Source organism: Numenius arquata, chromosome 14, assembly GCF_964106895.1.
Source record: "Numenius arquata chromosome 14, bNumArq3.hap1.1, whole genome shotgun sequence".
In the NCBI taxonomy this organism is placed as follows: domain Eukaryota; kingdom Metazoa; phylum Chordata; class Aves; order Charadriiformes; family Scolopacidae; genus Numenius; species Numenius arquata.
In genome coordinates, this window is record NC_133589.1 from 13,377,772 (window position 1) to 13,401,354 (window position 23,583).

The 23,583-nt window shown below is 44.5% G+C and overlaps 3 protein-coding genes across 6 annotated transcripts in view; 1 reads left to right on the forward strand and 2 right to left on the reverse strand.

The window, feature by feature from the left end:
• Positions 1–56: 56 nt before the first annotated feature.
• Positions 57–8,443, reverse strand: PMM2 (phosphomannomutase 2). Its single transcript, XM_074158230.1, has 8 exons — positions 8,328–8,443; positions 7,916–8,027; positions 6,929–7,005; positions 5,905–5,996; positions 5,089–5,188; positions 3,996–4,071; positions 2,764–2,879; positions 57–1,179 (listed from the first exon to the last, which is right to left on the reverse strand). Exons 1-8 carry the CDS (start codon positions 8,394–8,396, stop codon positions 1,078–1,080), a joined length of 744 nt encoding a protein of 247 aa, XP_074014331.1. The 5' UTR covers positions 8,397–8,443; the 3' UTR covers positions 57–1,077.
• A 54-nt stretch (positions 8,444–8,497) lies between these two features.
• Positions 8,498–11,716, forward strand: TMEM186 (transmembrane protein 186). Its single transcript, XM_074158221.1, has 2 exons — positions 8,498–8,525; positions 9,336–11,716. Exons 1-2 carry the CDS (start codon positions 8,517–8,519, stop codon positions 10,050–10,052), a joined length of 726 nt encoding a protein of 241 aa, XP_074014322.1. The 5' UTR covers positions 8,498–8,516; the 3' UTR covers positions 10,053–11,716.
• Positions 11,717–12,085: 369 nt separating this feature from the next.
• Positions 12,086–23,583, reverse strand: part of ABAT (4-aminobutyrate aminotransferase) — a 32,197-nt gene continuing 20,699 nt past the window's right edge. The window contains exons 6-15 of one of the 4 annotated variants that reach the window (XM_074158216.1): positions 22,928–23,008; positions 22,327–22,419; positions 21,892–21,954; positions 20,448–20,511; positions 19,615–19,763; positions 18,199–18,336; positions 16,693–16,860; positions 15,846–15,992; positions 14,612–14,723; positions 12,086–14,280 (exon numbers count right to left, since the gene is read on the reverse strand). In XM_074158216.1, coding sequence (XP_074014317.1) covers positions 14,159–14,280; positions 14,612–14,723; positions 15,846–15,992; positions 16,693–16,860; positions 18,199–18,336; positions 19,615–19,763; positions 20,448–20,511; positions 21,892–21,954; positions 22,327–22,419; positions 22,928–23,008 — 1,137 coding nt within the window. In that variant the 3' untranslated portion in view covers positions 12,086–14,158. The remainder of the gene's footprint in view (positions 14,281–14,611; positions 14,724–15,845; positions 15,993–16,692; positions 16,861–18,198; positions 18,337–19,614; positions 19,764–20,447; positions 20,512–21,891; positions 21,955–22,326; positions 22,420–22,927; positions 23,009–23,583) is intronic. The other 3 variants (XM_074158217.1, XM_074158220.1, XM_074158218.1) reach the window with 3 other exon arrangements.

The following is a 23,583-nucleotide window of genomic DNA, read 5'->3' on the forward strand; positions in this document are numbered from 1 at the left end:
CCTTAAAGAGCTCTTGCAGCACAGATGGTTCTGGTCCAAAGTCTGCTCCCACGAAAGTGGTTCAGGCTGAATTTATTTAGAATAAATAAAGGGTTTTATTTAGAAGACGAGATAGTTCTGATGCATGAGGGCATCACAGCTCCTCCTCCTTTTTTGTAAGCCCTGTTGGGGATTTTGGTTTGTACACAAAGATTGTATTCTTCCCTTTTTTACTAAGTATCACATAAACTTGGAATTGGAAAGATTCAAGTAAATCATTTATTTGTACTGACAGGCAGCATACAACAGGTCTGCTTTACCTATTTTATTTGCCAAAATGACAAACTGAAAGAGTGATTATTCATGATAAAATGAGAATTTATTCTCCTGTACTAAATTAAACTGTTCATACACAATATTACTTTCCTAATGCCAGATGAGAAAAGTAATATTAACAGTTATGCTGATTGTCATGCTTCAACTTGAATTTTAATAGAAACATAGTTTACATCATTTTTCTTAGTACTGAAATCTCATCTACCCTTAACCTCTTCCCAGGAAATCAGAAGCGTAATTAGTGACAGAAATACATTTTGCTACTATGCTCAAGTTGTTTTAATTAATTTTTTATAATTTGTTTATTTTTTAGATTTAAAAACAGTCTGCAAAAAGTGTAGGTACCGTGAACCGTACTGTGCATTGGCACCACGACTGTACTGAGGAGGTAACTTTAGCACCAGTTGATCCAGCCTTTCCAGTGGTGGTGGTGGACTCAACACACCTTGTGACCATGCACTGGAACGTGTGTGAGGTCAGGGGCTTCTGCTCAGTTCTACTCTCCCACCCCCAGAAAGAAATAAAACCTTTCTTCCTCATCTTCCAGTTTTAAACAAGGAAATCCCAACTGTCTTATAATTCCTGTCTTTATGGCATAAAGTAGTATTTAAAAAACCCCTCTAAAATGTTCATCTTTTAAATAGCAGCTTCCCTTCTGTAATGACTGACCAATGACAAAAACCAATACAGAGTGAAGGGAGATGTTTTGAGTTATTAAGCTGTCTTAACCGTTTTGTAAGTGTGAATTCTAAAGTCTCCTATTTAAAAAAATAGCTCTTCACAGATTCTTCTTGTATCCTCTGGGGACGTGACGCTGTGGCCTTCTGTTCTGGAGTCTGTGAAAATTTCATAGTCATTCCCTCCCTGAAAACAGAAGAGGTAAAAAGGAGAAGAGGATTTAGTGTTATTTAAGTTTCATGTCTCGGTGTGGAAAAGGGACACATGAAGGAAATTATGGAAAGAAGAGAGATGACATATTCATGGCTGAGATGTCTTCCAGAAAGCCAGGAAACTGCAAACCAGCATTTTGAGATTTTGCATAATGTGTTTATGGCACACCTGGGCTGAAACTTCTGCTGACCACCACAAACACGGGTGTGAGAACTTCCGACCGGCACGTTAGAATTGGTAATGAAAGAGCAGAACTCTCAGTGTAAGTTCAGCCATGTGTTAGTTTGGTAGAGCAACCCAGTGCTGACTTCCTAAAATTGCTGACTTCTTAATACTAAGGTGTAAAGCTTGTTACACAACACTGTACCAGCACATGGTATTTGTGACTTGTGTGCATTATCCTCTTCCTTCCAACTTGGTTTCCTTTGCTTTTAGGTCAATCATTGTTAAGACTGTTGATGCTTCACTATTTGCAGCAGTGTTGTGGCCTGGCCTAGCTACTGCTCTAATGTGATGTTTGTAACTGGGTTCTAATCACAGGAGAGGGATGACAAGATCCTTTCCCAGCTGGCTCAGGGAACAAAGGTGCTGCCACCTGCATGAGCAGAGATCCCTGAAAGCTGCAGCTTCATGCGCTACAGGAAGCAGCACCTGATTTTTGTACGTTGTTTGCCCCGCTGCTCTCCAGTCAGTCAGCGCAACTCCTGCTGCTTCGAAACTCTGAAAATGCTGCACTGCCAATAATAGGGTTTAAAATCAACTGTCTGTAAGCTCTGTGCCAGAGGGACAAGAGATTACTTTTGCAGCTGGTGTCAAAGGGGAAATCCCCCTTTCATTTAAAGCTTGTCTTTGTCTTATAAAACTTGGCCTTTTAAAGTTTATAAAACTATAAAGTTCTTTGCAACTTATAGTTATAAAACCGTAAGCTTTTAGAAAACTAAGCCTTTCCTTATAAGACTTAGCCTGACGCTGTCCCTTGGCCATGTTCAGACAGCCTGAATTTCACCCGAATCCTTGTTGCTGTTGCCCTCGCTGGCTCTGCTCAGCGTTTTCAAAAGCCCCTGAATCACCCTGCAAAGCGGTTTAGCTCCTTCCAATGAGTAGGGATGGGGATTATATATAATTTCAGTTCCTCGGTGTGGAGACAGACAGAGAGGTTAGCAGAGGAACGCTATTAAATTCAATGGAAAATAAATATGTTTAATAATCACCAGCCAACAAGCAGCGTCTATCTAATCTACAATAACAAACAGGATAATGAGTTCTATGTGGCCATGTCACCTAGGTTTTTAACATAATTACAGAAGTTCAATTTAGAAAATATATTCCAGTATTGAGCCTGTCAAAAGCACTGTGTTCACTTCAGGAAACACAGAAAAAGTCTGCTCAGGGCTATCTCCCAGCTGGCCAGTACTGCACTGCCAGCTAAACACAGACACCTTCACATTTATATGCTGACTTCAGTTCTTGTTGGGCATAAGGCAATTGGTTAGAACCTACAGGGCTTGTGGTATACAACAGAAGCTCTGAAATGTATATACAAAACAATATACTCACTGGCATAGTCTTATCTCCAAAGAAATGAATAGTCTTGTATCCATCGTTGGCAACGATTCCTAAGCAGTACCGCTTATCCCAGCCATCCGGGAACACATCGAAGCTTATCTGGCCTCCTAGGACAGACGTGAGCCAAGCAAACTTTGGTTTATTTTAAGAACACATCTCTGAGGGGAGTGTAAGAGAGGAAAAACTAAACTGGGTAAGATTTGTGGTAGAGGGGGCTTTGAAGAAGTCACAGAAATGTTATGAAACCCTGGAAATAAGTCTTCCAAGTACAGCAAGTGTTTAATAGGGTATCAGTTATTACAGTGGTGATTTACAGATATTATTTACCCATGAAACAAATATGAAAGTCTTAGCATGTGCCCAAACACTGACTGCTCTCAAACTGAACATTTTTTAAAAAATTACATTTAATCTTTCTACTTTTAGAAAGAAATTACATGAACGAATGCAGCTGTTGGTCTTACGCAAAAGATTTTCTAAAGCTTTCAGAATAGAAGAAAGGAGGAAATCAGCCTTTGTTACAAAGCCTAACAGGACAACAACTATTCCAGTTCCAAATCCTTGGACTTTACCAATACATAAAAGCAAGATCCCCAGTTGAAGTGCATCTCAAAAAGGTATTTACAACACACTTTAGGAGAGCTGTATTGCTGTTCATTTCTGCCTTAGTGTTTCAATACCACAGCTCTAACGGCAACCACACTTCTTTGTAATTCTGAAAAATAATAATGTGGTAGAGGGAGAAAAAGAAAAAAAGCAAGGAAAATTAATTCCCCCTTATTATCACTTTTCTCTTTAAGCTTGCACTTGCTTTTGCATTTTCTTTCCTCTTCTTCCTCCCACACAATGCAGCTACAGAACTGAAGAACAGAGGGCTACCAGAACAGTTCTGATGTAGTATTTCTGATCAGAGTTGATTTGCAGAAACAACTCTGACTAATCAGAAGCATGTAATATGTTTCAAAATGAGCACAATCAGTCACACAACTGACATTAAAAGACAATGGACTGATGACAAGCAATGAAGTTCTCTTTGTTGATGGATTTCAATTAAAATGTACCAAATGAAAGCCTAAGAGGAAAAAGAGCCTTAGTCTCGCATGCAATGCCTGCAGCTACCCCCAGAGAGATAACTGTCACACAAATGCGGTAGGGTATGTCACACCCATAAGAAGATATGATTTAAGTGGTACTTAAATTAAATGATGTTTTAAACATGATACCTATAGAAAATGTGAGGCCTTTTCCTGCAAATTCTCTTCGTAAATCAGCTACAAATTTCTCTCTTATATGTTCCTTCTGTTAAAAACAAAAAAAAAAAAAACACAAAAAAAACCCCAAATCAGTTACGTGCTGTGTTAATTCATCAATAAAAAGATCACCCCCAAAACCACCCCGAAAATATTCAAAGGTCCGAGTACCAGGACTAGTGTGCTATAGCTGTATTTTTTTATTACTGAAAGCACGCTGAGAATATTTCTACTTTAATCTGTTATCAACTTGTAAAAAAAATAAGAGCAAAACTCCATACGCATGCTGTGATGTTTGCTTTTCTAGCTGAAACTCTTAGAATACTAAGGAAGCGCATGCTTCCACTCCCAGTAAAATTCAGTTTTAGAAAGGGAGAGACTGAGGCATAGGAAGAGTCTCAAAACTGGTACTAATCTTCTGATGCTCCAGAAAGGGTATTTCCAGAATGCCTTGGGCTTAGATATCGTTCAGCATCCGTTAACCGAGTTGCAGGCAAAGGCTGCTTTCAAGGAATTAGAATTTCAGTTTCTGTATCGGGTCAGAAACAGTTGTTACTGTGCAGCAGGGAACAGAACTGATAGCATGGCTCGGATTCATTTCAGCCTGCACCTTCAGCTCTGCACAAAGGAAAATAAACGGTGAATAGTTTGACCTCAGCTTTTAAATTCTGCTTTAAAGAGTTGACAAGAAATGTAATAGTTTTATTGATTTGAATGGCTATAGACTGGTATGCTGAGAAGCACTGCTGGTAAGTATGGGTTTATCTATGACAGTTTTTCAGGAACCCTGTGTGTAGGGGTAAGATGTTCGTTACTCTGGATACAGGCTTAAAAGAAACACGAGCCAAACCCACCCCTTCTGCGAGTAATCATTGTTAACTGTTGCAACAAAAAAATATATATACTGTGACTTTCCTGAAGTTTGAACTAAGAAGTTAGTTAAGCCACACAGAAAGGATTAAAATGAAAAAAAGTGCACAAAGTGTAAAAGCTTTTTAAAAATCATAACCTGGCCATAACTGCCTCTTCCAGAAGAGTTGGATATTTTTCAAGAGTTGTAACTCACTTTATCAAGTTCATAGAACTCAACTCGTTCTTCCTGGCTGCAGCTTCTTCCAATGGGGGACACATTTAGCATCCCATTTCGGAACTCAATAAAAGTGCCCCTGAAAAAGAATTGATTAACGAGACAGAAAATAGATAAAAAATGGCTCAAAATACAGAATATCACAAAGAACTTTTAATTCTGAAGACAAGGGGAATCAGATGTCTCCTTCAGCCTCTCGCTGTACACATGAAAAACAACGTGTAGGAGCCAATACCCCTGGCATCAAGGAGTCTTGACTTTTATTTGAACCTGGCAACCTCAACATCACCCTTACTGACTTTTAAAAGTATGATTTGGTCTTAAAAGTATGACTGGAGCATCCTGACAACCCAGTTCTCAGACCCTGGCAGGCCAGTCTGTCAGCTTTGGGGTGAAGCAACAAGATTTAGAGCAATCTTGGCAGTGTTTCCAGCTGGTCTCACATACGGTTTGTATTCATGTCTGGAGCAGCTGCACCCTCACGCGTCACACAGGACTGATCTTACTGCACACTTCTAATCTCTGGAAAACATTATGCTGCTGAATTCCAAACACGTCAAGGAAATACTCCTACTTCCTTCCCTCTTGAATAAAAACACTCAATCAGTATTTCAAATCCTGTGCTCCAGCTGGGGCCTTCTCTTTGTACACATGGATTGAGCTCTGTTTCATGTACACAGTGTTCCTAAACCACAAACTATTCATTTCTTGCTGAACAGAGAGCTTTACATATTGATGCTCGACGCATATGTAACGTGGAGAATGCGGTGCCACGAGAGGCGTGTATGCACATACCTTTTCTTTGGCAGCTTGATCTTTGCAATATAACTCAGGCAGTAGTTGATTAGATCTTGAAGAATGTCCTCACCCAGGTGACCCTGAATGTTCTAACAAAATAAATACCATTCAACCAAAGGTCCAGAATTTGAGATTCTAAAAACCAAGTCACATGGAAAACACAGCCATTGGATAATCAGGCACAGTTAACACCACAAAGAAACATGCCTTCAATAACTAACTCTCAGTTGATGAACTAACAGCTCTCATTTTTCTTTTTGTTTTTTTTTTAAACCATGATACCAAACTCTCGTTTAATATGCTCCCTTCTAGTACCTGCTTTAGAAGGAAACAGTGTGGGCCAAAGACAGCAGACCTAAACAAAAAGTTGCGGTTAGCGTCTACTGTAGGCAAACGTGAAGAAACAGAGATTGTTACTGCAGTAAACTGGGAACTGCTGCTCGTGTCAGCCATTTCAGCCAGGATTTCTTTCAAAATTTTAATCTCCATTACTTATATTGAACCAATGAAGGTGATTAGGGTATCCAGAATAATTTGAACGTTTATATTAATTTAGAGTATTACCTTTTAGCTTTTGCAGCATATCAGAATGTGCACTGTGAATTAATACTATAAAGCAACTACGAGAGATCTGCAAGAAACTTTCTGAACCCTAGGGCCCAATGGACATCGGCTATGAGATGCTGTATTCCATAGGACCTCCTGGGCTTGGCCACATTTCCTGTGGATGAGCTGAGGGAAAGGCTGTTCCAGGACTTTCATTGTTCTTATTCCATCAGACGCTCCAGACTCCAAAAACTTTTTGTTTGGGGAATACCCCAAAGAATAAAGCTTAAGCTGAAGATTGTCATTACACGAATCAGAGCAACAAATGAGTGATCCGTTGCAGAAGTAACACATGGAAATAGCAGCAATTTTGCCCTTAGTTAGAAGGGTGATTATACAGGACGACACTGTAGTAACAAAGCACAATCTTGCCTAGAAAATGTCTCTTTTGTGTTACTGGAAATTTCCCACTTACCTGCTTGCTCAAGAATTTCCCATCTTTGTATGCTACAAGACCATTTTCTGGAAAAACGTAGTCAAATTTTTCAACCACTACAACAACAAAAAAAAAAAAGGCAGTGATTTATAATTTCCCCTGTATTTTTAACACAGAATTATCTTACTTATTAAACAGGTCAAAATACAGTAAACGTTACATCACAAAGCATGAAAGATTCAGCAGCATAACACGGAGCACAAGATCAAAACCACTCTCATTTCTCTCCAGGATGAACACGCACCTCAAACCACTTGAAGCCTTTCAGCTCAGTTACCTGTATTTTTGCTTAAAGGCTCTTCCTCTTCTGAAAGTATGTCCCTTTGCGTTAAACGTAAGGACGTGACCAAACCCCTCAAATGTGGCAAACACCTGGCACACAGCCTGGCAAATCAAATACTACAATACAGCAAATCAAATACTACTATTTTAGGTTCATTTTCTCAGCGTTACTAACGGCAGGAGTTGGCCAGGAGTTGTGAGGATCTCAGTACAACGCAAAGATGTTATGGCTTACTGGAGACCGCCTGTCAGCCAAACAAATCCCGAGTTACCTGGGCGTTACAGAAGGCGATCGGTGGCATCGATTGAGTAAAGCCCACTAAAGGTAGACTTTTTTACCGAAAAGGAAATGCCTCTCAAAGGACTAAAGCAAGACTCCATCTCTGCATCGTAACCCCTCAGTTAGCAGAATCGGACCCTTCGGGGCGAGCGTGCGAGCAGCCTGCACATGCACCTCACCTGCCACAGAGCCAGGATCTCGCTATCGGCACTGTCCCTCGGTAAGACACCGAGGCACCTGCAAAACCCCAACACGGGCTGCAGTTTCTCAGCGCCTGCGAACAGCTTTTCAACCAAACCAGGAGAACACCCGAGAGCAGGGAAGGCGGGGAGTGACCGGGGTTTCACCTCCGTTTAACCCCCGCAGCCCCCTCAGCCCCGGGCGCGGCGTCAGCCCCTCCGTACCGTCATCGCCCAGCTGCTCCTTGATCTTCTCGAAGTCGGAGCCGCCCACGACGCCCACCCGCACCTTCCGCCGGAGCTGCTGCAGGAAGGCGGCCATCTCCGCCGTGATCCTCTGCGCCCGACAGAAAGGCCTGTCAGTACCCGCACCGGGAGAACGGCAGCCCCGTTCCGCGGGGACCACCCAGCCCGGCAGTGCCGTGCACGGCTTTAACGTGAAGAGAGGGATGGGCTTTTTCCCTTAAACGCCACGTTAAGTTTGCCCATCAGGCGCCAGGGGAACGGCTGCGGAATCCGATGGGCCTGTCCGAGCTGCCCCCTGAGGCCCCGGGCCGGCGGCACCGCTTACCCCTCAGCCCCCGCGGGCCGCTCGCCCCCCCGCCCCGCCTCAGCCCGCCCCGTCCCCGGTACCGGCCTGCCGCGGGGCGGTGAGGGTGCCGTCCACGTCAAAGAGGCAGAGTACGGCGGGCGGCGGCGGAGCCATGGCGGCGGCGCGGGGCAGGACACCGTCAGCCGCGCGCTGCCGCCGCGGGGGAGGCCGGGAAGCGGGGGGTGCCGCCTCTTCCGCCCCGCCCTGCCGCGCGGCGCCGGGGCCGTCGGAGCCATGGCGGCGGTGAGCGGGGCGGGCCGGGGGGGCGGGTGAGAGGGGCCGCCCGTGAGGTGACGGCGGCGACTCTGGGCCGCGAGCGGCTGCGGCCGCCTCGGGGGGAAAGCGAGGGGCGCCCGCGAGCGGTGCCAGCGGCCGAGTAACGGCCTGGGGGAGGGGGGGCCGGGGCCGGGCCCTGCGGAGGCGCCGCCGTCGTCGTCGTCGTCGTCGTCCGGAGGGTGCCGGGGGCAGGGGGCTGTTTGGTCTGTCTCAGGCTCCCTCCGGGCGGGCTCTGGAGCGATGGCGGCCCCGGCCCCGGTCCCAGCCTGTGGCCGCCGGCGGCCGCTGAGCGGAGCAGCGCCGTGACCGAGAGCGGCAGGCGGGTTCCCTGCTCTTTATCTCCTGTTGTCCTGCGCGTTCCTGTGTCTGCTCCCCCTTTTCTCGTGCTTAGTCCGCGTTTTTCGTTTTTCCTGAAGTCGTTATTTAAGTGTTTATTTAACGTTTCGGTGGCTAGCAGCCGCCGGGTCTCTTGGCAGCGCCGGTGTTTTCACTGGGACGTTGCCCAAGGAGGGAGGCGGGGGGTGCCGCCCGGTCCGGTGCAGGAGGCTGGCTTTGGTATCGGCTGCCGGATCAAAAGTATTTTCCCTCCTCAGGCGCAGGGAGGGCTGTGAGCACGGAGCGTTCCCTGTCCTAACGCTGGCTTTGGGCACAAGGTTACGGTGAGCTGGGGAGGCTTACGGTAACTGTCTTCGGGTGTCTGAGGAACAGGTGCTGAGCTAAACGCGACTGGGGTGTAAAGAAGACTCAGTGGTGACCTGTGGGACTATTTCCTTACAGGCCAGGCTCTGCAGAATTAGGACTAAAGTCTGCACGGCACCATCTTTTGGGAGATGTCTACAAAACAAGCTCTGGACGGGGTCGTGGAAAAAGGAAGATGCTCCTCTGCCCCGTCTGCAGTCTCAGAACTGGCGACCTAGTGCTGTTAATCGTTATCTTGGGAGACAGCGAGAGCCGTCTGTGTGTCTGTGCCATTCGGCCCCTGCTGCCGTGGTCCCGCAAAAGGCTGGGGAGGAGAAAGCAGAAGAATTCAAACTGGTCTACAGGTTTCCGTGGATTAAGTACTGCAGGGTCCTGTCCAGACTGAAGCTGTTACAGACCGCCACCACCATGGTCACGCTGCCTCCCATCTGCTATCTCTACCTGCAAGACCAGGTTTCTCAGGCTATCCTCTTGTATACCACTGGCATCGCCCTCTTTGCTGGTGCCATGCTGTATGGTATGAGCTACTTTTTCAGACGAATTATTGGATTAATCTACTTAAATGAAACTGGCCGTACTGTCAAAGTGGCCCACTTGACGTTCTGGGGAAGACGGAATGACATTTACTGTCCCATAGAGACAGTGATGACTTTGGATGAAGTTGGAGATAGCAAGGGGGAGCCACTTCTCCAGTTCAAGCGGTATAATAGCACAGATATTTTATATTTTACAATTAAGTTTGGCCAGATTGTAGACAAACAGAGGTTTACTCAAATATTTGGAGAACTGGAGTGATACAGCAGCTAATTTTCAGTGATTTTCCTTGTTGCATGTTCATTGTGCTTATTCTTCTGTGAAGTTTAATTAGTTTACCAAACTGAGGTACTGATTTTCCTGAGCGAAGCCTGCTGGTAGGTGCACTTGGCGTAGGCAGGAGAAATGGTAAGGAACAATCCATTGGATTCATTGTCTCCACAGCTTGTTTAAGGTGTGAGCAGCGTCCCTCTTCCATGTTGGATACAGCGACACGCGTGGTTTGCTGTCACCACTGTCCTACTTGGAGGGGGCAGGAGGAGCCGAGTCTCTGATGCTGACTCTGACCCTTTCAGCCAGCCTCTTAAGAGCGTTTTGGACCAGGAGTAACTTTTGAAGCAAAATGCAGTAACTCTGCCAGAGATCTGCACTTCACTGAATTTCACTGAATTTTTAGAGTTGGAAGGGACCATAAAGATCATCCAGTCCAACTCCCCTGCTGAGGCAGGATTGCCCAGAGCATGTCAGAGCATGTTACTCAGGACTGCATCCAGGCGGGTCTTGAAAATCTCCAGAGAAGGGGACTCCACACCCTCCCTGGGCAGCCTGTTCCAGCTTGTGCCCGTTGCCCCTCGTCTTCTCACTGGCAACCACTGAAAAGAGTCTGGCTCCCTCCATTTAAATTCATTGTTTCTTTTAGCAGATTTTAGGTTGACTGGGAAGCCTCTTGGAATTAAAACTTGTGTGAAACACGCGTATGGTAAACAGTGCTGGGTGTCAGAGATAGGGACTCCTGCATTAGTGACATGGGGGTGACTGGGAAGAGCGGTATGTGGTGCTGTGTGAGGCGCGTGGGGTCTCGTGGCAAGGTCTTCCAGGATGTGAATGTAACTGGGCAAAACAAGGGGGTGTGTTGTAGGACACAGTTCAGCTGTAAGTGTCAGTTAAAGACTGGGACAGCGTTTCTGGAGCCTCTCATAGAAACTGCTCCCCCCTTGGAATAAAGGGAAAACGTACCCAGGCGACGGTGCTGTGAGTTACAGGGACAGTCTGGCGTCCTTCCTTCAGTTTGGATCCTAATCATCATCTGAAAACTTGGAAACACTTGTCCTTCTTTGCATATATTCATGTTTGTATTTGTTTTGTATGTATGAATGACATTTAATCAATGCTGTAATGCTTGAGTTGCAAAAACTTCAGTAAATGTTACAAAAACTCTCTCAGCCTACGTGAATGAAGCAATCTTCTGTGAAGATACCGCGTAGCCGGGGGAACAAGCCACCTGCATCCCTGGATGCGTTCACGGATCTGGTATCATCAACAGCTCTGTTGCCAAATACCCTTTCCAGTCCCTACTCCCAGTCTGGGCTCACCTAAAATGGAAAGAAAAAAGGTAAGACACCTAAAAGCCGTATTGAATGAAGGCTGAAAATACACGTGCTTTGTATTCTGGTGAACTTTCAGGGTTGATCGCCTCAGCACCTGTGTCTGTGGTGTCAATGTGATTCCTCCTTTTCCAAAAGCAAAACCTCAGTAGGAATGAGGAGCAGGATTTAAACCCAAGAAAGAATCAAACCTGAGCAATTGTAACATGTAAAACTTTTTTTTTTTTCTTTTTTTTGAATTGTCAGAAGCAAGTAAACTCCTTACTCTGCTCTTCGGGCTGTCATTTCATTTGAAACAACGGCAAATAAACTGGCCTTCACCAACAGAAATTTGGAGTGTTCTTTGCCCTCTTTCTTCCTCAGGCATATCGAAACCTCGGTGGATCGGCAGATGCAGGTAAGTAAAATTGGCACTTAAGTGCACGGGCTGACCCTGATTTAATATTTATTCACGTTAGACTTTTCCTGCTGGGGGCTCCGTTATTTTAAGTTTTGGCTGATTCTGTGTGGTGCAGCAGCAGCAAAAGGAAACGATCTCCTTGGCTTAAACACCGCGGCAGCAAAATACAGTGGACCGTGTGCATCCAGCATGGTTTCTGGAGGCTTATCTGCACAAGAATGTATTTACTAGGCACTAGTGATTCAGTTTAGGGATGTACTAGATGTAAAATAAAAAGCCCTGGAGAAATTCAATTATAAATATTTTATTTAAGAATACTGATTACACATGAGATGTCATTTTTTTATGAGTCTGTGTACAGTTACTAGTTACACCATGAAGTGTAGTTCAGTATTTGCTTCAACATTTATTTGGCACTGTCCACAGTATGCTGTAAACAATATTAACTTTATATGCTTCAGCTGCAGTGCTTTCTATGTATTCTCTAACATGATTTCATCAACATCTTGTACACAATTATACAGTTACTGAGTGTCAGTAAAAATTATAAAAACACCTAGAGTATTCATAATAAAAGTGAAGATGTGGTAAGACTTCAAATCACTGGACCTTCGCTTCTGTAAAAGTACAAGACTTGCTAGAGACATTTACTAAAACTACGGCACTGATATGTTGAACAGACTAAGTCCCAAAATGCTGTCAAATACAGGTCTCGGTTTGACTTGCCTCTTGCTGATAATACGCGCGCGAGGACAGCGATGACGATGAGGTTTTATTGAACACCAATTCACCGCTCCTTCCCCCTGATTTCTACAACCTCCGCTCAAAAACCTGCTCAGGTTCTGACCAGCCCGTACCAGAATTCTGGTTTCTGCAGAGAGGTTTACAGAAATCTTGTTATTTTTAAGCCAGCGGGAGTGAGTGTGCTCGAGTTTCCCCCAATACCAGCACTTGAAAAACGAAATGGGAAAACCATGATTAGCACTTCTCGAAGCAGGTAAGAAACCTTTCGTGTTTTGGTAGCTGTATTAAACATGTAAATCTTTTAACTCTCTTTTATTACGTACTTAAAAATTGTGGTCAAATCCTAATAGGGCAACTGTAAAGTCTGCTGTGGTCCCTGGTTTTTGGTGCAGAACAGAAAGTTAAACTTAGTAAGCAAACCCCAGCTGCTGGCTCGCCAAGGGAAAGGAAAAAAGGCACCAGACCTAGTTCAAGTCAGCCTGAAGCAAAGAGTAAAGAAACATCCGAAACGATTCTCTGACGAGAAACACATTAATGAAGTGTTGATGCTTTTTGATCCTGTGGCTTTCTAGAAGCTCTCTGAAGTACCAATGACTTAGAATTCACTATTAAAACAAAAACAGAATTCCTTTGCATTGTAAGTGTGCAATTAGGACTAGGCCTTCGCTGTGGTGGCTCTGATGTCAGGTAATGGCTAAGGTCAAGCAGTTCTGCTGTAGTTTTACAAAATACCTCAAGTATTCATGTAGAACTTGTTACAGATTAATTTAATGGCTATTGTTGTTATCGGCAAATGGTAAAATCATCGCAAATCACTCTAGATTGCTGAGAGGTGGAAATAGTGCGCTTCATATGACTCTAAGCTTTGTCAGATTATATACTTCAGGGTATAGTTTTCTCTGTACAAGTTTGATTGTAAGAGAAGTGAAGAGTTTTAAAATCCAGGATGAGGGAAAAAGGTACAAGTCCCTTAGTTCCCCTTGGAGCGCTGCACGCGTGGCTGAGAGCAGCGGTGCCTCTGAAGCGGAACGTGCAGGCTGAGGGGATGGGCACAGAGGAGCCGACGGCATCCTGATCCAGCAGCAACATCTGTGTTCAGGGGGATAAAGCTGGAAATTATTCTGTAAAATACTGTACTTGGCAGTGGTGGAAAGCAGCGCTTTCCTTGAAACACCTCTTTTATTGCAGCTGCCATGGGAGAATGGCACTTTCTGTCTGGCAGGCGCGTGGCTCGTGTTACGCCACACTTGGTGCTGCTTCCGGAGGCGAGAGTAAATCTGCCGGGCTCACCTGGGAAACGGGCTGTGCCAGATCATAGACCATCAAATAGTCAGGGCTGTGAAAGTAGAGAGGACTCTGCAATTGATATGACCCGAGCCGGAAGATGGAGGGCCACAGGTTCTACCAGTGCACAGTGTGGGACAGCTGGATGTACCTGCTGGTGACCAGTACCAGTGCTCTGCCTGGGCTGGGTTTGATGGAGCAGCTCGCCTTGGGCAGGATTACAGACAGAACACAAACCTTAGTTTATGATTTTACACTTATCTTGTGAGTAGAGAAGACATGAATTAATGCAAACTAATTTCATAATCAGCTGTTCAGTGCGAGGGAACTGCTTTTTACTTGAAGTTTGCTAAGATGTCACTGAAAATGTTCAGGAAAAGGTGCGCATGGTGATCCTTGAAGATCAGCGTTGGACGGAAACGAATCGATCTGTCGCCACAGCCTCCCAGCACAACACCTAAAACGAGAACAGAGTAGGCCCTTTAGTTATTCCCATCTTTGCCAAATACCCAGAAAAATGCAGGTCTCGGAAGGAGGCTCGTCTCACTGCAGAGGCCCAGCAGAGCAGAAGCTGCCTAAGTCACCACTAACCACACGGTGACACAGCACGTGGTCCATGGTGCAAAGGGACCTTGAGCTTCCAGCGACTCAGAAGAACGCTGTGGGTGCCCGTGGCTGTTCTGTGAAACACTGGGAATGGTGGGACTAATCTCAACGACAGTGGAAAGACTCCATCCAGCACAGCTCTAACAGCCTTCCGAGCTGCCGATGCTCTACTGGCTTCTTACCTTTGTTCCTGGCTATTGTAATTAACTTGTTCCTAGTTGCATCATTTGGAGTGTCAAACGAACAGAAGGTGCCTCTTCCTCTCACTCTGCTGATAAGATGGGGGTAACGAGCCTGCAAAGAGAGGTGAGGTGTATGTGAGGTGTACGCACGGCAGCTGCTGCAACACAGGGCACCTGCTGTGCTCTGCCGGGCATCGTGCCACAGGGAGCCCCGCTGCCGCCTGCGATCTGGCCAAAGCGCAGCTACCGCACAGGCTGGATTCCTCACCGAGCCTTTGTCCTGATGGCCCCAGGAATATTCCCAGACCATGGAGCTGGCAGGGTCTCCTCACAAGGCAGATACACAGCCCAGCAGGAAGCCAGGATGAATTTGCACCCCTGAGCCGGGTCAAGTAAAATCTTACTTGGAGCCTCCTGAAATGAGCATAAAGCACCTCACCTCTAAAATGCACTCCAGCAAAATGGGCATAAAAAAACCTGGAATGGGGCTAGAAACCAGCTCATTCTGCTGCACTGAGACGCTTGTTAGTATCATCTGCTTCACTTCCTATCAACTACAACCCTTTTTGGACAGTACTAGTTGTATTCTGGCCCTCCAAAGTATTAAGACTGTAATTTTTTGTTTCCTTCTGCCACTACGCCTTGAAGCTGTTCGAAGAGCAGAGACTGTATTTGGGCTTACCCTGCACGACAGGTGCCCAAAGCACCTTTTCAGAGGTATCTGCAAGCCTGCCCTTAAACACCCAGCTGATTTCCCTTCTCACGTGAGGCTCCACAGCTGAAGCTGTGAAGGAATTTCCCTTAGTCAAGGGAGGGAAAGCTACAATATTCCTGTTTCAAGAGCTCAACGGAATTGTAACAAAATGTAAAGACACTTTCCTTTAAAAAGACCTTTTTGGACAATGAAATGCTACCTGCTTGGGATAACAGAGACTTCTAGCAAAATAATTTAACTACCTGCAGTTCATACCTTCAGATATTTTTGGGGTCACCCTTTATTTTGGATTAAACTATATAAACCCAGCATCCTTACGTCACTAAAAGAAAGTTTACTTCAATTCAAAACAGGACACAGTTATTCAGGCTTGCACCGAAGCACCTAAGCCAGTAGGTTACCATTACAGTCCAGTTCCCAGCTGGAGTTCTTCAGTCAGAGTGCTTAAACTGGATTAGGTTAGATCCTACCTGATCAGCAAATTCCTCTTTCTTATCAATAATCCTTCCAGGGGTTTACCTGTAAATCCAGCAGCCCGGTCAGTAGTGCTTTCCCGGCGTGGGTTGCGTTGTTCAGAAGGTCTTCTCTTTTAATAACCTTAATGACTTCAGCAAGCATGAGGTTCTTGGATGGATCTCCAAGCCAGGTGTTAAAAATCCGATAGGGCTTGGGAAAGGGAGGAGAGAGAGTTGTGGAACGCGTTAGCAGGCAAATCACTACAATAAAGACAAGCAAGCCATCACACTGGTAATGCAAACACCTGGTGTATGGGAAAGCAGGCTCTAGTCTCACCAACCCCCTTTTTTGTTGTTGAAAAAGTGAAATACAGCTGCCCTGCTCAGCAGAAACAAAGGGCAACTACTTCATGCTACAAATTTAATGTGTTCTGTCTTGCTGCTCTGACACCTCACTGAAACACGACATGGAAATCAGCATCATCTACGCAGGTTTGACATTCAAGCTTTATGTTCTCCCCCTTTATATTTTTTTCTTATTATTTATTACATCTAAAATGTCACTAATGCAAAGAAGAAATCTTGCTGACAGACAAGCTCTAAAGATACCACGTTGCCCTACGGAAAAAGGTGTCAGTTTGTGGTTGGATTTTGTACTGAAGGTTAGTTCACGAGGCTAAACCTGGTTCTCCACCCCCTCCCACCACGTGTATGAGCTTTGTGCCTGACAGCAACTGGAATAAAAGTGAAGAAGTGACGACAACTTTTGTGTAAGCACAGAGCTATGAACCAGCAGCTCCATGTAGCTGAGCCTGCGTCACTGAAGGAAAGCCTGTCTCTTCCATGGACGCTGCAGTCACTCGTGAACGGGCCCCCAACTAGCACAGAGTTTGTTTCACTGAAAATCTTACAGCATTTGGCCTGAACTCCTCTTTGTGGAAGAATCCTCCTGTCATCATCTTCTTGCTGAACGTGACCACATCGGCTGGGTCATCCAGGCCCCAGTGTTCATGCGCCCAGAACTTCCCCGTGCAGCCACCTCCCGTCTGCACCTCATCCACCAGGAAGGCGCAGCCGTGCTGCCGAGACATGGACAGAGCAGGGAGCGTTAGTCCGTGTTGCCAAACACTCCTCCCTCGGTCATCGGGTAAATACAAGCCAATTACATGCAACATCCCTCCTTCCCCTCCCGTCACCCCTCCAAATCTCCCCTCCTCAGCCCCACACCGACACCTCTCACTGTGCATTGCATTTCACAATTAAAAATTCAGCTATTTTTTCAGAAAGGCACTAGAAACATATTTGCTACCCAAATTCACAAAGTACATGTTTATATATCATCTATGCATTTTTTTTTTTATATAGTCTGGAACATTTCTAGAGAACACCTGAAAACATCTCCAGGAGTCTGGGTGGCATTTTCAAAGCCTCTGAGCGAAGCGGAGTGTAATTTTTTAGGAGTTTTGTTTGTTTTAAATAAGAAGCCTCTGCCTTCGATCCGAGTCAGGCACGTGTGGCACAAAGGCAATACCAGCAGCGTGACCTGTTCGGTCCAGGGGTCTAAAATGATCCTGGAAGAGCTGCCTTGCCAGGTGAGTCTGCTGGAAGAGCTACTCATTTTAGATGTTAACGTGTTTTGGTTTTTTTTTTTTATGCAAAGCACTATTTTGTTGAAACTTTGGGGCAGGGAGATCAAGCTATATCACGATAAACCAATTTGGTAAGTGCTTTTGGCAGCATTTCATTTTAGACAAGGCAAACCTTTTCATTTCACCTTATTCACTCCATCACCCTCGCATGAGCAACTGTTAACAATGGGAAAAGCTGCTAGTCCTCATGGCAGAACAGAGTTTTCCAAATGCCTTTCTTTTTAAGCACACAAATGTTTTGAGGGTGAAAAAGCACGGAGTAGGTCTTACTGAGGGTCATCACTTCCAAACAGGTAACTTTACATTCCAAGTATCAAGACATACGTCCGTTTCATTGTTTTATTGGAACGTCAGCACTTATGGTTGGACTCAATTTGTTTCAGCTTTTTTTGCAATTAAAAACAAGTATGTCAACAAAAAATTACCCTTTTCCAAACCTGCCTCTTCTGAAATTGATTGAACCCCCTCAAAAAATTGGCATTACCATTTAAAGAACACTACTGCAAAACCCACAGTTAATGAATCAGAGTAATTTCTCTTTCACTTGGACGTTAGACAAAAATTTATTGGACTAAGGAAGCCACTGTGTGTGCATCCAATGGAAGAGAAAAATACTGTGCTGACAAGGGGCGGCTTATATCTGAGCATGTAACATACCTCTAGGTAACTCCCCAAAGTGTCTGGGCCTCTGGATTTCCAGGCCTTGGAAACACCAAGAATTATTTTATGTTTAGCTGCCCCTGAGTGAACAGTGAAATATTTGATTACCTTTCTGGCAATATCTCGCAGCTTTCTGAAGAAGTCATCTGAAGCGTGATTGTCCCCGCCCTCTGACTGTATTGGTTCTACAATGATTCCAGCCACAATCTTCTTCTTTTTCCTGTACTTTACAATCAGATCTTCCACCTGTAATTACGGTACATTCTCCTTTTAGGACATTTGCACGTTTCCTCCCAGAAAGATTAAATCTCAGCAACAGAACTTCAACTTTTCATAGACATTCCTGGCTATAAAGGTGTCAGGAAATGTAAGGAATTAACAAGAAGTCCCTCCAAGTTTTATGCTGCCATCTTGTTCCTGAATAACGCTTAAGTTTAAATCATATCCTAAACACATTGCGACTAGTTGCACGTTTATCTACAGTGGTGTGAAAGCCCTAGCACATTTCAGCTGAGAGTGTGGTGGAAACCAGTGTAGTTTGCTCTCATTCCACCTAAGTAAATCAGAAGAAAACAGATTTTATGTTAGAAAACAAATCTCAGCCAATGTATTAAAGAAGGTGACCTGGTAAATTTGCTTTTTCTAGTCACCCACTGCAGATACTTTAAAATTAATCAGATTTAGTGCAGAAATCCTGTTGCTGATAAGGGGCCTACAGAGAAGTTTTAATTAACCTTGTAGTGCTAGTCGCTGCGATTCGTAGTGTCATTTGTACTTGAAATGCCACTTAGAGCTTCCAGGGCCCTCGACCCCTGCAGGCTGTACAAAGCAATGGTTTCCACAGGGTGCCGGGAAGCCACCTCACAGACTGTCAAAGAACGCCATCGGCTTTTTATTTTGGGGTTTTTGTTGGGTTTGTTTGTTTTTTAAAATGATGGCTTCAAGGTCTGTGGATTGATTTTTAGCATCACAGTTCCTGCTCCCCACCGCTGCCTCTCGAGTGACAGATCCTGGATCCCAGGGATCCCAGCAGGGAATGCCAGGGTTCTGGCACCCAGAGAGGGTTTGCCCCCCTGAGGGTGTTCTGCCGCCTTTCCTTCCTCCTGCGCTAGGGAAGGCACAAGTCCCTGCTGTCACAGGCCGGGTCAGAGCTCTTTATGCCAGCAGGTTACCACAGACAGGCTGGAAAACCTGAAATACTGTTACAGGTTCTCTTTGCAGAGGATTAGACACACTGTGCTCCTCTTCGCAAGATCCAGCGGACGAGTTCACTGTGATACAGCGAACTTCTGCATGTGACATTTCCCCTTGGTACCATTCAGGTAGACCTCTGTGACCCACAGTGAGCTGGCTGGTCTGAACGGCAGGGACAAGCTCCTGACCGTAAACAGCAGTGAATGCTGGTTGAATCACATGCTGTTCCAATCCCTGAAAACATTCTTTTAGCGAAAAGCGGCTAACCCTACTAACACTATTCATTATTTCAAAACAAAAACAACAGAAAGCTGCCAGTGAATTTTTTACCTCCTCTAAACAGCGGGCTTCTTCCTGTTGATTCTCTTTCACAAAGTCTTCTAGAGGATACTTTAGCCTTGGAAATGGAGCAATAGGCCAGTCCAGTGATGGAATGTCCAGTTTGTGAATTGCTTTAGAGTGAGTTGTAGCTAAGCAACCTAAACCCAGGAAAGCAAAAATTAAAATAATACCTGACTAGGAACAATACAGGAAAACAGCTACCAAGAGGTGAAAAATTGCCTGACACCAGGACTGTAGAATTCTCCTAATTGCTCTACACTTTTACTTTATTTTCTGAAATACTGGGCAATTGGATTTAGTCAAGCTCAAGGGAATGGCTCTAGCATTTTAAGCACCAGTTCCAGAAGAACAGGAGAACCTCTGTCAATCTGAACAGGTTGCTCAGACAAGTCCAAAGGCAACTGGTCACAAAGTTCAGAATTACAGCGCTCTTGGGTAACATGTTTAGAACAGGGATCAAGCCAATATAAAATGGTAAAAATGAGTGACATTTCATTTGTCTATTGTGGTAATTTTACCCCAGGAGTTAGATTTTTACCAGTATAGACAGGACACCTTGGATACAGAATGAAAACAAGGGACCTTCTGAAAATAAATTTTAAAAAAATATATAAAATTAATTCCCACTGTCTCTCAAATATTCTGTTTCAGTACTGGGGGTACTTCCAAAGCAAACCTTCAGTGAACTTACAGCTTCTCTGCGGGTGCTATTTGTCTAAGGGAAAACCCACTTTTCAGAAAGGACAGTGGGCTGAGAGGTGACTGCAGCGGCTGCCAGGAGGCCAAGGGAGGGGAGGTGCTGCCGGCGGGGCTTCGCTTACCCAGGGTCCTTCCGTGGAAGCCACCCATGAAGGAGAGCATGGCGTAGTCGGGGCAGCCGGGGGGCTGCAAACAAAGCAGAGAGGCGGCTGTCAGCGACCCACAGCCGGAGCACCATGGGGTGGCTGCAGCCGAGCTGCCGCCTCTCAGAGCACGCCAATCGGCCTCCCCTTCAACCACCACTAATTGTTATATTTACCCATTTAAATAAATAACATTTGTTGTCCCCTAAATCTGCCTGACCTCCTAAAACACATCATTAATATTCATTAATCCTTGGCAATTTACACTGTATCATAATATGCCTTCACACATGAGCTCACGCAAAGGCTGAACAACACAGTACAACCACCCCCTTGTACAAACCGCGAGGACACGTGGCCAGGGTGGCCAGGCCCAGCTGTGGCACTGGAGGCTCTGCCAGCAGAGGCCAGGGCTGCCCCATGTGCTCCTGGTGACTCGCTCTGCCAAGAATGAGAAGGAACCTTGACAAAAGACATGAAAACCGTGTACTACCTGGAATTTAGTAAAAGGATTGGGCTAATCCCTCTGCCCCCTCTAAAAATACAAATTCTCTTTATACAGCTAAACTTGGACAAAAAGTGATCATTAATTTTACAAGTCTTTGGTCATCTTATAAAATTCTTGTTCCTTCAGGTCATGGTGTGCCATCCTCTTACTTGTACTGGCACAGCCACCTCTCTGACCGTGCTGTAAGCAACACCACGGAACTTAGAACATAATTCTGAAGATAAATAAAACAACAAACAAACAAACCCCTCCTTATTTTTAAAGCCAAATGAGTTCCCTAATCCTGAGTGAATGAATTGAATGCTCATCACTACAGAAGTGCCAAAGCTCAGGCTGGCACCAGCAGGTTATTAATTTCTAACACGTTTATCTCAAAGTAGAGATTCAATACTCTGTTTTCTGCTATTGTTGCATGTTAAGATTTGTGACTGGCACGAGCAGGACCACCTCGGTTGAAGGTGAATAGGATTTCAGAGGTTTATCAGCTGCATCTCAATTTCCTCATCCTGCCTCTTGTTAACATTTAGTCACTCGAATTTTAACCAATCACTGGATCAGTTTTAAGCCATAAAATCACAACTTCTGAAAAAAAAAACCTAGAAGGTCTATTATTATTTATAAACTTTTGCATGTATTAATGATCTCCATGGACTATCCATCACACGAGCCGCTCTCTAGCAAATGATGTCATGAAAAAAGGGAGATCTTCCCAAGATTCACAGCTGGGAAGGATGCAGAATACAAGCAGCAGGTCCTGATATTTGTTTGGAGCAGTTTGTATTTCACCATTTCATAAATTTACGAAACTGAGATTCCACCACTTCAGAGATAGTAAAGCAGATTTTTCCTCCCAATTTTCCCTTATAAACCCCAGGCAATGGTACATCTGTGTGTGTGGTACAGAACAAGTGTTACCTGGTTAATCATGCAAGACTCCAGTTCTTCTTTTGTGACATTATTATGGCCCCTCTCTTTGTTCTGCAAAAAAAAGCCAACAAACCCAACAGATAGTTTTCCTTTAGTTGTAACCAATGCATTTATGGCTGAACCACACATGAATAATGCTGGTATTCCAGACTAGAGCCGATGAAGAGACTGACTGTGGCTCTTACATACTGACTGCAATCTGAATTTTCCTTTTCTTCATCATTTCTAAAGTTGTGTCAATATAAAGTGAAAGCTTAGACGGAGACTTTTTAATAAAGATTTTATACCAAGTTGAATATTAATAACATCATGAACAAGACAACCTCCAAGCCTTATTTTGTTTTACAATAATGGTTCTGATGATGAGTAAATACTCATTTCTACATCTAAGCCTATTAAAAAAATCTTAATTATTTTACTCACTCTGTACCACATAAATATTGCCTTAAAGGCATTTTCATTAGAGCAGGATCCACACGACATGGTGATCACCTGCGGCAGGCCCTTAGGAGCCACCTGTTAATGAAAAGAGAAAATTACTCCAAAATATTAAGCACAAATATAGTGCAAAGTGATGATAACACTGATCAGTCCTTAACACCAGGAGCTTCAGTATAATGGGAGACCAACTGTGCCTACGATGAGGAAAGCAAATTTCAACTGCAGCAGAGAGGGCTTGACTCAGTTTCAGTCCCAAGGATCTTCAAATTTAAATCAAGACAATCAGAAGCCACTTATTCCACTCTCTCTTACGGAAACACAGTGAACAGAAGTTTGAGAAAATGTGTTTTCTATCAGTTCTTGAATCCAGGCTGAAAGAGGCAGTATCTGTGCAGAGCAGACACGTCGCCCCCTCATGTTCGGCTGCCAAGTCAGGGACAAAGGCTGGGTCTCATTACTCGCAGCGGAAAGGCAGGTGGACAAAGAACCAGTCTGGAACGGTCCCCACTGAAATCCCTGACATCCCCTGGTCTGCCCCCGTCCCTAAACACACGGTAAGTCATCACTGCTATCTCAGACTTACTGATAGTAAAGATTCCTTCAGTCTTTCCGCAAAGTTCTCTGGAGGCAAAATCCCTAGGGCAGGTCTGTTGATAAAAGTGCTCTACGAAGACAAAGGAAGCAAAATTGTTAGGTTTTACTATCACATGAAAATTATCATGTTGATATAAAGGCAGTTACATTTTATTCTAAATATAAATACCAGCCAAAAATTTGTAGTCATGGCACAAGGAGTTTTAAAACCAGGGAATAACATTCATGTCTTAGAATATGTTTTTCTGTCTAATCCTTAATACTGTATTTTTGCAGGGCACCTTAGAAAAGGGGCATGCTAACTCATACTGACATTTCCTCTTCAATATTGCTGTTTCAGTTGCTCAATTCAATTTTCCTTACACACAGGAAATACACTTTAAAATCTTAACTACTTGCTTTCCGTTTGTGTAGCTAAATCTAAATTCAATTAGGATAGCAGCGCTTTCTTCCTCACTGAGCTTCAGGAAAGACCATTTCAGAACGCTGTGGTTATAAACATCCTCCAGAGACTATTACAGTGGGAACTGGGGGAACAAGACACGGGTACAGGTAAAGAACAGGGGCTGCATCTGAGAAAGATAACGTGCAAGAAGCAGCAACACAACGCTACAATAAAATAGATTCCTGACCAAACCTTGTGCA

Bases quoted from the DNA above. Each gene is read 5' to 3' on its own strand.
- PMM2 (XM_074158230.1), bottom strand. From the start codon at position 8,396: ATGGCTCCGCCGCCGCCCGCCGTACTCTGCCTCTTTGACGTGGACGGC. The intron at 2,880-3,995 runs GTATCATGTTTA...CGTCTGTCCTAG, and splicing joins AGGCCTCACATTTTCTATAG to GAGGCCAGATAAGCTTCGAT. The intron at 1,180-2,763 runs GTGAGTATATTG...TTCTGTTTTCAG, and splicing joins TTGGAGATAAGACTATGCCA to GGAGGGAATGACTATGAAAT.